We start from the raw sequence: 16,780 nt of genomic DNA, 5'->3' as shown, positions 1-16,780 counted from the left end.
TTTGGAGGGATAGGGGGTGGACTCCGTCTGAAATACAGTGGCACTGAAGCAGCAGGAGGGGAGGGCGGCAGGAAAGTGGTGTCCCTTGGCTCTGGGGACCAGGAAGCTCCATCTGAAGTAGTATGCTGAATTCAAGACAAGCAGCAAGCAGGCCTGAGCAAGGTTTGCGTGATTTGTGCAAGACTAGGCATTTCTGTATACATGGATTTCTGGAGTTGACCTAGATCTGGGCAGAGCAGTTTCTGGGAGAAGATAGAAACCAGTGAGTGTGTTCAAAGCCCTTCTTCCTTGGCATCATGCTTATATACTTCCTAGCATTAGGGGGCGGGGGGTGGGGTGTCTTTCCTTTCATAGCCCTAATAAAAACTTCAGGAAATGTGAAGTGGAAGGACTGTGGGAAGGAAACCCTGGTGTAATAGGACATAGTAGAGGTTGCTGTCTTAGTAGGCCAGATGCAAGTGACCATTTCCACGCCAGCACTGATGGGGCAGTATTTGCTCTGAGCTGACTTCAGGGATGTGAGCAACCAATGAAGAGATGCCTGTTGCCAGGACTCCCATTCACCTTTGGGGTTTGTGTTGTAGGGCGCCAGCTTCTGCGATTCCAGGAAGATCTCATCTCTTCTGCTGTGGCCGAGCTGAATTACGGGCTCTGTCTGATGACACGGGAAGCTCGGAATGGAGAAGGTGAACCCTATGACCCAGATGTGCTCTACTACATTTTCCTGTGCATCCAGAAGGTAGGAAGCAGCTTCCCAGGGACACGTCGGAGCTGTTCCCGTCAGCTATTTACTGGATATTCAAATTAGTAAAATGACAAGCAAGGAGTTTTAATTAGGACTCTCTCTTTTAACTGTATAATGAGTTTAAGTATGTTCTTTTTTCATTGCAAAAGATCTACATGTTCACTTTAGAAAATAAGCATCATTCCTAACCCTGCCTGCCAGTGAGAGAAACTCCGGTGGAAATGTTTTGTATGTTGGCTCTCCCTCCAGGGAGCGTGCCGGTGCCTTTCCCTCCCCTCCCAGTCCCTCCCAGCCCCAGCTCCCAAGCTCTATTATATTATATTATCCTATCAAATAAAGAGGGAATATGCTGATTGACTGTCATGCCCTCAAAGATGGCAGCGCCCACAGCCAATAAGGAGGGAATATGCTAATTGACTTCCATGCCCTCAAAGATGGTGGCACCCAGTCGCTTCAGCCACCCAGGGCCGCCCGAGGCTTGTGCTGCCAGCAGTGGCAGCAGCAGAGGTGTGATGGGGCATCACCTTCTCCTGATCACCAGGTCACCTCCTGCCCCTGAGGGCTTCCGGACTGTGAGGGGGCAGGCCAGGCTGAGGAACCGCCCCCCCTTCAATACATAAATTTTCATGCACCAGGCCTCTAGTATTATATTTATTATAATATGTTTATTATATTTATTATTATTTATTATATTATATTATATTATATTATATTATATTTATTATATAGAAACAAACAGCCCAGCTAATGTTGCTCAGTGGTTGAGAGTCGACCTATGAACCCGGAGGTCATAGTTTGATTCTGGGTCAGGGCCCATGCCCAGGTTGTAGGTGCAAACCCTGTTTGACAATGGGAGACAGCCAAATGATGATTCTCTCTCATCATTGATGTTACTATTTCTCTCTTTTCCCCTCTCCCTTCCTCTCTCTGAGATCAATTTTTTTTTTAAGGCATACTTTTAAAAAACAAAAAAAGAACAAAGAAAATTACACACACAAATATTTGGTATATTACCTAAGCGTTTTTATTTTATGTATTTATTTTTAATGATTTTAGGTTTTCAGAACATTTAAGGTGAAGCATGACAGAAATGTATGGTAGACTGGGAGAACCGAGGAGGGTTTCTTAGGGTTTGAATGCTCTTGTGGGAGCCCCCCAGTGAGGTGGGCAAAGCACATGCTGGTGGCACTCGCCCTGTGGCCTGGGCCTGAGAAAAGTCTGCCTCCAAGTTGGTTCTCTTTCTTCCTGGCCACTCGGGGTGCCGGGGGAATTGCTTTACGTGCTTCTCATGCCGTGTTCTCCCGAGTCCCGGAAGACAGGCTCCGTCATCTCCGTTTACAGACAAGGAAACTGAGCCCCCGAAGTTAAGACTCACACGAGTTGTTTGACTGACACCACAGCCAGTAGGAGGCTGGCCTCAGCCTGCACCATGTTTCTGCTGCCATGAGAGCCTTGCCTGGTGCAATCGCATCCATAGGTTCTGCCCGTGTGTGTGAGAGTTGGTTCACATGATCCAACGTGTACTGGGCAAGTGTCACGTGCTGGACGGTTTTGACCTGGTATGCAGGTTAATAAGGGGGAACGGGTAGGCAGAGGCGACAGTACTGGTAAAAGAATGCTTATTTCCCCTGCAAGTCTTACTCAGAAGACTACCAACAATTTTTGTTGATTGTTTTTCTTTTAGTATCTTTTTGAAAATGGACGGGTTGATGACATTTTCTCAGATCTTTATTACGTTCGATTCACGGAGTGGCTGCATGAAGTTCTGAAGGACGTTCAGCCCCGAGTCACTCCACTTGGTAAGAGTCTTCCTAGCACTTGGATGTCTTTCCCACCGGGGTTGAGGAAGGCCCGGCTGCTTGTGTGGCTGGCTCTGTACAGCACGTGGGTGAGGGCTGTAAACCCTGGGCGCCAGCATCGGCCTCTGCTGCTTGCCCTGCTGGGGCAGGGGCACTGCTTTCCAGGCACAGGACCGCTGGTCCCCGTGTGACAAGAACAGGGCCATGTGGAGTGTGGGGTAGTTACTCTTTTTTTTTCCTATTAAAATTAGAATCACTGCAAAAAATAAGAATTATTAACTGTTTTATCTGTAGGTTACTCATGTTACATATGTTTTATGTGTACAGAGTGGGGCCAAAGTAGGTTTACACTTGTTTGTATGGAAAATAATTCAATAATTATTAAATAAAAATATAAGAAAAGACTATTTTGAGTACTCAAAACTATAAACCTACTTTTGCTCCACCCTGTATAGAACATAATTTTTGCTTTACCTACAGGTAACTTCCTGGGTAGTATGTTATATTGGAAAGAACATGAGTTTTGCAGTAGAATGTCTGAGGTTTTTTTGTTTTGTTTTGTTTTTAAGAAACCTTATTTTATTTTTTGTTAATCCTTACCCGAGGATGTTTTTCCATTGATTTTTTAGTGAGAATGGAAGGGAGAGGGAGAAAGAGGGGGTCGGGGGGAACATCGATGTGAGAGAGACACATGGATTGGTTGCCTCCAGCACGGGCTCGACCAGGGCCAGGGATCAAGCCTGCAGCCGAGGGACGTGCCCTTGGCTACAATCGAATCCAGGACCCTTCAGTCCATGGGCTGACGCTCTACCCACTCAGCCAAACCAGCTCGGGCTAATACACTTTATTTTTTAGAGCAGTTTTAGGTTTACAGAAAAATTAAGCAGGAGGTACAGAGAATTCCTATATACCCCCCCACACAGTGTTTCCCCAATATTACCTTGTATTAGTGTGGTATACTTGTTAACATTGATGAACCAGTATTGACACATTATTAATTAAATGCCTGTAGTTTACATTAGGGTTCACTCCTTGTGTTACACATATTGTGGGTTTTGTCAAATGTATAATGACATGTGTCTGCAGTTACTGTCTCATACACAAGTTTCACTACTTTAAAATCCCCTATGTTCCACCTAGTTATCCCTCCCTGCCTCCCCTAGAATTTCTGGCAACCAGTGGTCTTTTTTACTATCTCCATAGTTTTTGCCTTTTTCAGAATATCATATAATTGGAATAATTTATATTGTGGCCTTTTCAGATTTTTTTCACTTAGCAATACACATTAACGTCCCGGTGTCTCTTTGTGGCTGATAGCTCATTTTTTATTGCTGATAATATTCCATCGTATGGATGTACCACAGTTTGTTTATCCATTCACCTATGGAATAGCTTCCAATTTGGCAATTATGAATAAAGCTGCTATAAACATTTTGTGCAGGTTTTTTATGAAAGAATAGGCAGGCAGATAAATGACACAGAACAGAGAGCCCAGAAATAGTCACAAAAATATAACCAACTTACCTTTGTCAAAGGAACAAAGGGAGTTCAATGAAGAAAGGATAGTCTTTTCAACAGGCTCTAGAACTGGACATCCACATGCAAAAAATCAGTCTGGACATAGATCTTACACCGTTCACAAAACTAACTCCAGATGGATCACAGATGTAAATGTAAAATGCAAAATTATAAAACTCCTCCTAGAGATAACATAGAAAATCTAGGTGACCTTGGGTTTGGTGATGACTTTTTATATACAACTAGAGGCCCAGTGCACGGATTCATGCACCAGTGGGGTCCCTCGGCCTGGCCTGCGGGAATTGAGCCAAAACTAGCAGTCCGACATCCCCAGAGGGGCCCCAGATTGCGAGAGGGCTCAGGCCAGGCCGAGGGACCCCATTGGTGCACAAATCCGTGCACCAGGCCTCTAGTATACATATAAGATCATTGGTTAATATCTTCCTGCCCTCCCCCCTTTCCTCTAAGACTCATCAGTCTATTCCATGTTTCCATGCCCGTGGTTTCCGCTTCTGCGATGAGCGTCTGCCCCCTGGTGGTTGGTCAGCCGGTCGCTTAGGTTTTTATATATAGAGAAGATACCAAAAGCCTGGTGATGCATGAAAGAAAAAAATTGATACATTGGACTTCATTCAAATTAAAAACTTCAGCTTTGTGAAACAGTTAAGAGAATGAAAAAATGAGTCACAGACTGGGAGGAAATCTTTGTAAAACACATACCCAATGAAGGACTGGTATCCAAAATATACAAAGAACTCTTAACACTCAACAATAAGAAAACAACCTGATTTAACAAATGGGCAAAAAATCTGAACAGGTGTCTCACTAAAGAAGATACACAGGTGGTAGACAAGCACATGAAAAGATGCTTATTACATGTCACCAGGAAATTGCAATTTAAAATAATGAGAAGCCGCTATCCACTGTGAGGAAGGCTGAAACCCACACTGGCAGCACCAGATGCTAGCCAGGGAGCAACAAGAGCCTCACCCACTGAAAAAAAAGGGGACATATGTACTACTACTTGTAATACTTGAAACAATAAAATAAAATTTAAAAATATATATATATATATATATAAAAAGAGCCTCTTCCACTGCTGGTGGGAATGTAAAGTGGCACAGCCACTTTGGAAGACAATTTGGCATTTTCATAAAAAAGTAAACATTTTCTTACCTTATGATCCAGCAGCCATGCTCCTTGGGATTTGCGTTGAAAGCAGTCTGGTTAACATCAATCACCACTCATAGTTTGTTACATGCTTAACCTTAAAAAAATTATTGGTTACATATTTTTGAGTGCCTACTGTGTGCCAGGCAGTATTCCAGTTATCCTATATAATAAAAGCCTAATATGCTAAGTGTCCGGTCGTCCAATTAACTAATCAAAGCATAATATGCTAATGATATGCTAAGGCTGCTCAACCACTTACTATGACGTACACTGACCACCAGGGGGCACACAGTTGACCATTTGGCCAGTTGCTATGACATGCATTGATCCCAGGGGGCAGATGCTCCAACCAGTGGGTTAGTTTGCTACTGGAGTCCAGCAGATCGGGACTGAAGTAGATGGGCCAGACACAACCTGGAGCCCTCCTGCGGTCCCTCCACAGCTGGCCAACCTCCTCTGTTCCTCCCTAGCCCTGATCATGCACCAGTGGGGTCCCTCAACCTGGCCTGTGCCCTCTCACAATCCGGGACACCTGATAGCAGAGCGACCAGTCACTATGACATGCACTGACCACCAGGGGGCAGATGCTCAGTGCAGGAGCTGCCCCCTGGTGTTCATTGCGCTCCCACGGGGAGTGCCACTCAGCTAGAAGACGAGCTCATGGCTGGCGAGCGCAGTGGCGGTGGCAGAGCCGCTCCCACCTCCATGGCAGTGCTATGGACGTCCAACTGACGGCTTAAGCCAACTCACGGGGAGCAGGCCTAAGCCGTCAGTCGGACATCCCCTGAGGGCTCCCAGACTGCCAGAGAGCACAGGCCGGGCTAAGGGATCCCCCCGAGTGCACATATTTCATGCACTGGGTCTCTAGTATAGATAATAATATTGTAGTGAACAAAATGGACCTTACAGTCTAACAGCAAGACAGTAAGTCACCAAATTATTTGTGATTAAGTCAGTGCTTTGAAGAGCAGAGCACCAGGGATGGAAGTGTTGGGGCATTAGGAGGGAGGCCTCTCTGTCGTTGGAACAGACCGGGTAAGTGGATCACTGACTCACGCTACATGATTTGCAGATTTTTAAGGCAACTGTAGCTGTGTACAATTCGCTTTCTAAGACTTTTTATTGTGGAATTTCAGGCACACATAAAAGTAACCGAGATAAATGACACTCCCATGTACCTACTGTTTATTCATGGTACATCTCATTTCATATATACACTACTTACTCCCCCTCCCATATTATTTTGAAGTAAGTTCCAGACACTTTATTCATAAATATTTTAATATGTATTATTGACATACCACAATGCCGTTATCATACCTTTAAAAAAAAGATAATTCCATAATGTCATCAAAATCTACCCTCTTTAAATTTCTAATGTCATAATTTTGTTTAAATCAAGGTGTAAAGTCCACCTTGAATTGAAATTGCTGGATATACCTTTCAGTGGTTAGCTTGAATCTTTCATTTCCCCCTTGTTGTTTTTTTTCTTGCAATTTATGGGAGAAATTAGCCTTTTAAATTGTCACACCGTTTACTTTTTGCTGATTACATCCCCATGGTGTAGTTTGACTTATTCTTCTGTTCCCTGTATTTACAGTTAATAGGTAGTCAGGGTTTTGTGTGTGTGTGTGTGTGTTTCTCTTTTTGGCAAGGTTACATCATAGATGGGTTATTTATTTTCATCAGATGCCCTTAATGTCTGTATCCATTAATTCATTAGTTGCAATAATGTTATTACTTCTTCATTATTAGCTGAAAAACAGAGGAACTTTTCCTTGCGAACCTGTTGAATTCCTGGCGATGTAAATTGTATAGAAGAGGGAGGACAGGGCTTGTTTGTTCTCCTGTGTTCAGCAGTGTTCACAGGAATGACTCGGTTCACCAGCTTCCCTCAGTGATGACCAAGTAACTGTATGGTTTTTGTTTGTTTTTAAGAATCATCATGAATTAATGAATGTGAGCATATTTAATAAGATTCAGTTACCTTTTCCCCCAGTCGTTATCTTTACTGATGTGCAAATTGTCCCATCTTTGATCATTTGGAGTCTCTTTAAATTAGCCCTTAAGTTCTTTTGGCACAACTGGTTTGCCAACATGTTTCAGGCTCATCTCGGACATTTCCGGTCCCGGTGTGGTATCAGTGTGTTCCCCATGGGTCCTGATGTTTTCAGTGGTAAATGGTAGTTCAATACCAAACCAAGGCCTGGATGTCAGGTGTGTTCATTGCTCCTGTGCTTGTCATTGTTTCTAGGTCTTTAAAGTGGGCAGAACCAAAAATATAAAAGACAAAATCAATCATTTTGATCCTTGGAGTTCAGAATTGGAGCTCTGAGGCTTTTCAGTGATGGCTCTGTCTCTGTCACCCTTCTCCCATGCCAGAAGTTTTCCTAAGGTTCAGGCGACATGTTGCTAAAGAAGCAGTTAAAGCTGGGGAACGTGACACCAGGTGGCACAGTGAACCCCGAGAAAATAGTGCATGCGCGTGTGCCTGGGACCACTCCTGGTCTGGCCTTCTCTGGGACGACTGTCTTCTGCCCCCACCCTGCTCCAGACACGTCCCAGAGCAGGGAAGGTGAGCTCATTGTCACTGGACCACAAAGGACAAGGGCAGAGGCAGTGCCCTGCAGAGACGGACATGCGCTGGTGGAGTCAGGGCCAGCTGTGCGAGAGCAGAGGAGAGGAGTGTACAAGGCAGAATGCTTCTTTCCCTGCTGCTGTGACATGGCACCGGCCCACAGACACTGACTGCACCCTGACTGCGGGATGAACATGGAGGGGCGTGGTGGCCCAACTCCTGGCCTTGGTCCCTGCCCAGCTCTTACAGGGAACCCTGTCCTGAGGGGGCACCTGTGCGAAGGGCTTGCTTTCTAAAGAAGGGTTAGCAAGGGAAGCAGGCATGCACGCCTGTGCTTTGGGCCCTGGGCACGTTAGAAATGATGATGGGAGCTCTGTGCCCTCTTTCCGGAGAAGTGCGCTATGTGCAGAGTTTGGGTCATAGTTTGGGGTGTTTCACTGTCCCTGAGGCCTTTTTGTCTCATGTTGACTTGGGATGAAGAAGAATTAACGTCCAGTAAGAGCACTCGTGTAGAGGGCCGTGGTCTCAGGAAATGTTAGAAATTGATGTTGGGACCAAACCATCTGTGTTTTAACAAGCTTCCGCGGTGACTGCCATCCCAGGAAGGCCCTCTGGCTAACCCTGTGGTCCTGTGGCCCTGGTCGTGCCGCCCCCCATCCTGCCACCCCCTTGTGCAGCAGTCCTCTGTTCCTCCTAGGCTATGTGCTGCCCAGCCACGTGACTGAGGAGATGCTGTGGGAGTGCAAGCAGCTCGGGGCTCACTCCCCTTCCACCCTGCTGACCACCCTCATGTTCTTTAACACCAAGTAAGTGTTCTAGAGGCTTCGTACTTAGTCATTGCCGGCAGCTGCCCAGCGAAGAGGGTGGAAACTCTCCAGGCCGACTTGGAGTTCTTTTGACACGTATTTGAGAGCCTTTGGGCTACTAAAAGCAGGCAGCCTCGCCAGACCCCACCACCAGTCCTAATGTGGCTTCTCCACGGGACAGTGGGTGTGGGCGTGGGCCTGCCCTGTCCTGGGAGTGTGGGCATGGCTCTGTAAAGCACTGACCGCAGAGGGTAAGTCACGGTCTCCTCCTGGCACCTCCCCTCTGCCTGGCTCTCACTTGCGGTGCAGGTACTTCCTGTTGAAGACCGTGGACCAGCACATGAAGCTGGCCTTCTCCAAGGTCTTGCGACAGACAAAGAAGAACCCCTCCAACCCCAAGGACAAAAGCACGAGTATTCGGTACCTGAAGGCCCTTGGGATACACCAGACTGGCCAGAAAGGTAGGGGAAGGAGGCAGGGCCTGCAGAAACAGGGCTACTAGTCCTGTGTGCTCTTGTGCCCTGGGGCTAGCCATGCGTTGGAGCTGGGATTTGCTGGATAGCAATTCTCCATTCCTTTCTCCTCACCCAGAAACGTCAGACTCTTAAAGAAGCAGAGATGTCCCAGAAAAGATAGCCGTCTCTTCCTTTCATAGTCACTGCCCATTCCTCACACGCTCTCTCCTTCCAATATGTCCTAGTTGGGCTGCTGGGCCTGAGCTAAAGTAGTCTGATGCCATGTCTGTGGTTGGTGTGTTTTGTAGTTACAGATGACATGTATGCAGAACAGACGGAAAATCCAGAGAATCCACTGAGATGTCCCATCAAGCTGTACGATTTCTACCTCTTTAAATGGTGAGGGGGTTTTATTCCAAGCGGGTGCCTGTGTGTGGTGTGCCTGTGAGCAGAGGGCATTCTCTAGTCCCCAGCTGAGAGCAGAAACACACTTCCATGAAAGCGAGGTGCATACTGCTGTTCCCAGAGCATGTGAGGTGCTGAGCTGGGGTGATAGGAGGGGTCCCTGCTCCCTGGTGGCCTGTCCTGGAGAGGAGATGAAGGTGGAGGAGGCGGGTACAGAGAGGCTGCCTCCATCGCATGGTGAGCGTCTGCTGGGGCTTGACCTTTTGTCATTGCCGCCATCCTCCTGGGGGGGACTCCTTTCCCTGGCTTTTGTTCTCTGTTGCGCCTGGAGTTTGGCCGTCACACTCACAGCATTGCCAGAATGATCTTCCGACATTGAAGGTCTTGTGTCACTTAAAACCTTCAGTGGCTTTCTTGTGCTCTACAAAGACGGGGATCTAATGTGGCCAGCCCGGCCTTGCATCCCCGCCCCGTGCTGACCCCGCATCCAGGCAGCTCTGGCTTCCTAGCTGCACCAGCTCCTCCCCTCGTACAGTCCTCGTGCTTTCCTTTCTCGAGGCCTCAGCACAGGTTTTCCCTGTTGGGCAGCCCCCCGGTTCTTAAGCAGCTTATGGGGAGCCTTTCAGACCTGCCTATTCCCTCAGGTGTTTCATCTGCCGCAGTTTGTCCTTCTGGGTGTCTGTGAGAGTGTGTAACTCCTGTCTGCCTCCCCTTCTCTGTAAGCTCCAGAGGGAGGCCCTGGGGTCTTCTCATTTCCCTGCCATCAGCACCTAATGCAGGACTGCCACAGTAGCCCGTGGTGACCCTGAGGGGACGGATGAATAACGAGGGGATGGTGTGTGTGCTACGTACTTGAGAGAGGCACAGCACAGCATTGAGGGGTAGGGGAGCCCCAAGTTAGGTTCCTCAGTCAGAACAGGACTTCTCAATGGATTGGGTAAAGGAAGCAACTTGAGCCGAGACTTGGAAGACAGGACTTCTGGGCGGTAAAGCTTATTCCAAGTGGGACATGATTGGACTCGAGTAGGTGAGCCCGGGAGCCCCAGGCAGCTGTTTGTCAGCGAAATCAGCTGGCATCTGAGGGCGGCGCAGCAAGAGGCAGCTGGCCCTGCCATCTGAGGCATGTGCTGGCCGTGCCACCTCCCTGCCAGAGCCGCTGCCTTCCCAGCTTCTGCAGGTGTCTGTCTGGAGTTTCAGGTGGGAGGGCTGAGATGGTGGTTTTCACCAGCTTTTACTGACATATTCTTCAGTCCCCAGAGTGTGAAAGGCCGGAATGACACCTTTTACCTGACGCCTGAGCCAGTGGTGGCCCCCAACAGCCCAATCTGGTACTCGGTTCAGCCAATCAGCAGAGAGCAGATGGGACAGATGCTGACTCGGATCCTGGTGATACGAGAAATTCAGGAGGCCATTGCAGTGGCCAACGCAAGCACCATGCACTGAGCCCCCTTAGCCATGGTGCCGGGGAGAGCATCCAGGAAGGAAGGACAGACTTCCACACTAAGAAGAGGCCTCCATTTTGTCTTTCTTTCTTATTGGTGTAGTTACGAAGCCTTTCCGACTGCTTCTGTTTAAACTGTAAAAGGAAACTCTGCCCCTTGTGCGTCTTCACAAACCTGCTGCAGCAGACGCTCAGCCATGGCTCCGGCTCCTGAGAGCCAGGTGTCCTACAACGTGGCTGCTGCTTTTTCCTTTGTCGGCCTGGGGAAAGGGCTTGGACTGTTTGGAGAAATGTGGCCCTTCCCTTCCTCCTGAGAGATGGGATTCACGAGGGTGGAGCCTGCAGGGACTCTCCCAGCTGGCTTCCACTCTGCCTGCGACTTCGCTGGCCACAGGGGACCGGTCTTTTCTTTTATGCTCAGACGTAAACTTAGCATCTTACTGGAAGGAGAATGAGGGGAACTTCAATTATGATTTGTTATTAAAGACAATTTCTATTACACCCTCCTTTATGACAAGTGACATTTTAGATGTTAAAGTAAACTCTACCATGCCCTTTTTTTTTGGCCCAACATTGAGGCCTTAAACCTGAGGCTACTGTGCCTGATGGAATTCTTGTAACATACACTTGTGTATCATATAAAGATACCACTCTGTTTCTCTTATGTATTCGTAATCTAGTTGTTTATTAAGAATGACAAGCACGTCTTTTCAACTCGCTGGTGCACAATGCCTCTTTATTTGGGCGGAGACTGGCTGAGCCCCGGAAGCCGAGCCTCCGGTGCTGGCTGAACGGCCCGGGCTCTGCGGGCGGGGCGTTGACGCCGCGGCCCAATCGCCGTGCGCTGGTGCGTGGCTGTGCGCATGCGCTATCCCGCCCAGAGGGGGGGACGTGCCGGCTCCGCCCGCGCGCTGCGTCCTGACGTCAGCGACGCGCAGGGCGCACTGACGACACCCGCGGGTGTATATTGGCGCGGCCCTGACGCCAGCGGCCTCTGCGGCGTGGTTCTCGGAGACTCGCGGCGCTCCCCGCTGGTCATGGCCGACTACCTGATTAGCGGGGGCACGTCCTACGTGCCTGACGACGGGCTCACGGCACAGCAGCTGTTCAACTGCGGGGATGGCCTCACCTACAAGTGCGGGCCAGCGGCTCACCTGGGCGGGAGGGCTGGCGCGCTGCGCTGGGAGGCCGGGTTGGGCTTCCATGGAGCCGCCGGTGGGGGACGGGTTCCGGAAATCCCCCACCGTCTCGGGCTCACGTTGACAGATGAAGCGGGGTGGGATGGAGGCGGCACTTGGCGGTGCTTGGGATTTCAGACTGGGAGCGCCATTCTCTGGGCACATGGAGTCCTCAGGGTGCCAGGGCAGGTGACAGCTAGTGGCAGAGCAGGTCCCGTCGCTGGCTCCACCCCGTGCTCTGCCTGGCCCGGGACCCCTGGGCTGGGTCTGCCCTCTGCCCACATGCCTGTGAGACGGTCTGTGGGATGGGGTCTCCGGCTGCGCCAAGCCTGAGCCTTACTCCCAATTCGCTCCCCGCCCTCCGTAGTGACTTTCTCATTCTCCCTGGATACATCGACTTCACTGCTGACCAGGTGGTGAGTATGGCCAGGAACTGGGTCTAGCATTAAGACTGGGTGTGGTGCTGCTGAACCTCCGTCTGCCTCCCCAGATTGGGCTTTGGGGGTTCCGTGGAGTGGGTTAGCATGCAGGTCATAGGGGCTCCTGTTTTGTGGGAGACGTGGCACCATCATGAGTGGTATGGGCTGTGTTCTCACATTAGCTGGTCTTGTATCCTCAGGACCTGACCTCTGCTCTGACCAAAAAGATCACTCTGAAAACCCCCCTGGTCTCCTCCCCCATGGACACGGTCACGGAAGCTGGGATGGCCATAGCAATGGCGGTGAGCACCCTGGGTGGAAGGGCAGGAGCAGGGGCCAGGTCTCTTCCCCAAAGGCATAGTCCTGCCTCTCGTATTCTTGTCAATTTTCCATCATTGTTTTATTCTACAGCTTACAGGCGGTATTGGCTTCATCCACCACAACTGTACACCTGAATTCCAGGCCAACGAAGTTCGGAAAGTGAAGGTCAGAAGGGCAAGGGTCATGGGCAAGAGTTCCTGGGATGGCACTGAGGCGGGATGGGGGGTATTTAGGTCCTAACTAAGGACCCTTTTTCCCACCGTGGAGTTGAGTTCCTGAGCATAAGAGCCTGAGGGGGGTCTTAAGGCAACAGAAGAGGCCCAAGTGAACAGCACCTACCACCCCCCCATGTCTCCTGTCCCTGGGTGTGAGGTGTCGGTTTGATTGGTCCCGTGGCACTGCCAAATGGCCCGATGAAGGTGACTCAGAATTGCCCATTCTCATCCCTTCCAGAAATACGAGCAGGGATTCATCACAGACCCCGTGGTGCTCAGCCCCAAGGACCGAGTGCGGGATGTGTTTGAAGCCAAGGCCCGGCATGGCTTCTGCGGCATCCCCATCACCGACACGGGCCGGATGGGCAGCCGCCTGGTGGGCATCATCTCCTCGCGGGACATTGACTTTCTCAAGGAGGAGGAGCACGACCGGCTTTTGGAAGAGGTGGGTGCACTGGCGGCTCTGATGGTCTCTGCTGTCCCGGGAAGACGAGTGCCTGGCCACGTTCCTGATGCTTCCATAGAGCACCACCACCCCGTCCCCCTGCGCACACCGAGGCTCTCGGTCTGCCCACATGTTCGCCAGCATGCATGCTTGTTCTTTGCCAACCCCAGGGTGAGAGCAGTGCTCAGGGACCCTCAGCCTCCTCTTCTGATTGTCTTGTCATTGATCTGGAGCGGCCCTTCTTTCTCCTAACGATGTAACAGGCTACTCCACATACCATGGTGCCCTTTTTAAAAAATATGCATTTTATTAATTTCAGAGAGGAAGGGAGAGGGAAAGAAAGATAGAAATATCAATGATGAGAACGAATCACTGATCGCCTGCCTGCTGAACGCTCCCCACTGGGGATCAAGCCTGCAACCCGGGCATGTGCCCTTGAGTGGAATCAAACCTGGGACCCTTCAGTCTGCAGGCCAACACTCTATCCACTGAGCCACACCGGCCAGGGCCATAGTGTCCTTTCTACTCCCTTCTCATGCTCACCTCTAGATTGCTGCAGACACGGCTGGCTCCACTTGCGGGGGTGGTCTGGGCAGTGAGTGAACATGGTCTTTGGAGTAAAGGGAGGCCCTGTTGGGGGGGTCTGGTCTCCACTTGGCCCTTCCTCTCGCTCCCCTGCCTTTTAGATCATGACCAAGAGAGAGGACCTGGTCGTGGCCCCTGCGGGCGTCACGTTGAAGGAAGCCAATGAGATCCTGCAGCGCAGCAAGAAGGGTGAGTCCTGGAGGCAGGGAGGCCTCTGGCCCTGAACTCTCGGGTCCTGAACACCCGGGTCCTGACGCCTGTCCTGCTTTGCCCCAGGGAAGCTGCCCATCGTGAATGAAGACGACGAGCTGGTGGCCATCATTGCACGGACAGACCTGAAGAAGAACCGCGACTACCCCCTGGCCTCCAAGGACACCAAGAAGCAGCTGCTGTGCGGGGCGGCCATCGGCACGCACCAAGACGACAAGTACCGGCTCGACCTGCTGGCCCAGGCCGGCGTGGACGTGGTCGTGCTGGTGAGCTGCCGCCGGGCAGGGGGCGCGGAGGGGCTGCCGCCGTGCCCGGCTCACCCGCACTGCCTCCCTGTTCCAGGACTCCTCTCAGGGGAACTCCATCTTCCAGATGAACATGATCAAGTACATCAAAGAGAAATACCCCAGCCTCCAAGTCATCGGAGGCAACGGTGAGGCGATGGCACTGAGGACGTGGGGCCAGGAGGGGAGGAGGCTCCCGCCTAGACCTTCACCTGAGCCTTCTCTGTTCTCCGTCGCAGTGGTCACCGCTGCTCAGGCCAAGAACCTCATCGATGCTGGTGTGGATGCCCTGCGGGTGGGCATGGGCAGTGGCTCCATCTGCATCACCCAGGAAGGTACGAGGCCCAGCAGGACCCTCAGCTCCACAGGGCCTGGAGCCAAGTGCTCTCAGGGGCACGAGTGAGTCCCGAGTAGGGGCAGCCCCGGGCCGGCAGGCCCCTTGGACGGGCGACATGCCGGAAGCAAGACAGCTCTCGTCTTCCCTCATCGCCGCTCCCCCGCCTCGCCTGGCCTCCCTGCTCTGCTCTGCGCCCTCTCTAAACTCTGGTCTGTTTGTTTTATTTAGCAGCTCCCAAGATCCCTCCAGACATAAAGTCCCACAGCCCCAAATGCCCTTCTACTGTCACGGGCTGCTATAGTAAGTCCGGCCCGGCCCACTGGCCCGGCCCAGCTGCCCACTGCCCGGCTGCTTGGTTGACTGTAGCTGTAGCTCCCGGGGTTTGTGATGCTGACGGGGTGGGTAGGGCAGACTGAATGACAGACCATGGTTTTGGGGGCTCCTCAAAAACCCAGCCCCTTTTCCCGGGGTGCTTACAGGGCAGGACCTCTCCCCCGTGGGCCCTACTCTGCCCACAGCTGCAGTCGGGCACAGCTCAGGACCAACTCGAGCACCCTCTTCCTCCCACGAGACCGCTCCCCCGACCTCGCCGCTCGCGGCCACCGTGTAGGGAGGGCGGGCCTCGGGTACTAACTGCACAGTGACCCTCCCCACCTGATGCCAGTTGGGGGGGCTTTCCCCGCTGCTGACTGCATGTACCTGAGGCTGCCCCCCCCGGGCCCTGCACACGTGCACGTGCACACGGGTGAGTGGTGGCCATCACAGCTGTTTGTACTGTTTGAGACGGAGGTGCCGCCGCTCCAGACGTGACTTGTCCTCAGCCAGGCTGCAGTCCTGGTGCAGGTGTAGCTGAGAGCTGCTGGCCGCAGCTGTGGCCACAGGGCCCCGTGCCTGTCCCCACCAGCTCCACCCACCCATCTGCTCCTCCATCTTTTCACAGTGCTGGCCTGTGGGCGGCCCCAAGCCACGGCAGTGTACAAGGTGTCAGAGTACGCACGGCGCTTTGGTGTTCCTGTCATCGCTGATGGAGGAATCCAAAACGTGGGCCACATCGCCAAAGCCCTGGCCCTGGGGGCTTCCACAGGTGAGGCCCGCACCGAGGGAGCAGGTGGGCCTCCGTGCCCGCAGCAGGCAGGGCCGCCCAGCACTCCCTCTCTCCCTAGTGATGATGGGCTCCCTCCTGGCCGCTACCACGGAGGCCCCTGGTGAGTACTTCTTCTCCGATGGGATCCGGCTAAAGAAATACCGGGGCATGGGCTCTCTCGACGCCATGGACAAGCATCTCAGCAGCCAGAACCGCTATTTCAGGTGGGACTCGAAGATCGGTTTCCTTCTGCCAGCCCTGCACTGCCAGCTTCCGTGCTGACCTTGTCTCTTGCCTCACTGCAGTGAAGCTGACAAAATCAAGGTGGCCCAGGGGGTGTCTGGGGCGGTGCAGGACAAAGGGTCCATCCACAAATTTGTCCCCTACCTGATCGCCGGCATCCAACACTCCTGCCAGGACATTGGTGCTAAGAGTTTGACCCAAGTCAGGTAAGCGGGGGAGCGTGCACATGGGCAGAGAGGCTGACCCAGGCCGGCGCCCACAGCTGCCTGCCCTTCCAGAGCCATGATGTACTCCGGGGAGCTCAAGTTTGAGAAGAGAACGTCCTCCGCGCAGGTGGAAGGCGGCGTCCACAGCCTCCATTCGTAAGTGACCAACCCCCTCCCGCCCGTCCTGGGTCGGGCTCCCTGCCTGCTGCCGCCCCCCTCGCAGCTACCTCACAGCTGGTCCTCTGTCTACAGGTATGAGAAGCGGCTTTTCTGAACGGGGATTCCAGCATCGTTCCTTGGTTTTTCAATAAAAATTTGAAAAAAGTGATGCCT

General features: G+C 51.8%; 2 protein-coding genes across 4 annotated transcripts in view; both read left to right on the top strand.

Moving 5' to 3' along the window:
• The window catches only part of QRICH1 (glutamine rich 1), a 33,616-nt gene extending 21,982 nt beyond the window's left edge, over positions 1-11,634 (top strand). For both annotated transcript variants that reach the window (XM_008155765.3, XM_008155774.3), the window contains 6 exons: positions 585-739; positions 2,430-2,544; positions 8,511-8,619; positions 8,929-9,080; positions 9,383-9,473; positions 10,730-11,634. In XM_008155765.3, the coding sequence (XP_008153987.1) occupies positions 585-739; positions 2,430-2,544; positions 8,511-8,619; positions 8,929-9,080; positions 9,383-9,473; positions 10,730-10,922 (815 nt within the window). In that variant the 3' untranslated portion in view covers positions 10,923-11,634. The remainder of the gene's footprint in view (positions 1-584; positions 740-2,429; positions 2,545-8,510; positions 8,620-8,928; positions 9,081-9,382; positions 9,474-10,729) is intronic.
• Positions 11,635-11,888: 254 nt separating this feature from the next.
• On the top strand, positions 11,889-16,775 carry IMPDH2 (inosine monophosphate dehydrogenase 2). Of its 2 annotated transcripts, XM_028133448.2 has the most exons (15): positions 11,889-12,055; positions 12,466-12,514; positions 12,718-12,819; positions 12,929-13,003; positions 13,292-13,498; positions 14,185-14,272; positions 14,360-14,559; positions 14,636-14,726; positions 14,817-14,912; positions 15,143-15,214; positions 15,855-15,998; positions 16,078-16,222; positions 16,304-16,447; positions 16,520-16,603; positions 16,700-16,775. In XM_028133448.2, exons 1-15 carry the CDS (start codon positions 11,958-11,960, stop codon positions 16,719-16,721), a joined length of 1,617 nt encoding a protein of 538 aa, XP_027989249.1. In that variant the 5' UTR covers positions 11,889-11,957; the 3' UTR covers positions 16,722-16,775. The 2 variants fall into 2 exon arrangements, with proteins under 2 accessions (XP_027989249.1, XP_008154008.1); XM_008155786.3 differs by lacking the exon at positions 15,143-15,214.
• Positions 16,776-16,780: the final 5 nt, after the last annotated feature.

This window comes from Eptesicus fuscus, chromosome 18 (genome assembly GCF_027574615.1).
Source record: "Eptesicus fuscus isolate TK198812 chromosome 18, DD_ASM_mEF_20220401, whole genome shotgun sequence".
Classification (NCBI taxonomy): Eukaryota; Metazoa; Chordata; class Mammalia; order Chiroptera; family Vespertilionidae; genus Eptesicus; species Eptesicus fuscus.
The sequence above is the reverse complement of the archived record's forward strand: the minus strand, read 5'-3'. Positions and strand labels throughout refer to the sequence as shown.

Coding starts and splice junctions, on each gene's coding strand:
- IMPDH2 (XM_028133448.2), top strand. CDS start 11,958: ATGGCCGACTACCTGATTAGCGGGGGCACGTCCTACGTGCCTGACGAC. Junction 12,056..12,465: donor GGGGATGGCCTCACCTACAA/GTGCGGGCCAGC, acceptor CGCCCTCCGTAG/TGACTTTCTCATTCTCCCTG. Junction 13,499..14,184: donor ACGACCGGCTTTTGGAAGAG/GTGGGTGCACTG, acceptor CCTGCCTTTTAG/ATCATGACCAAGAGAGAGGA.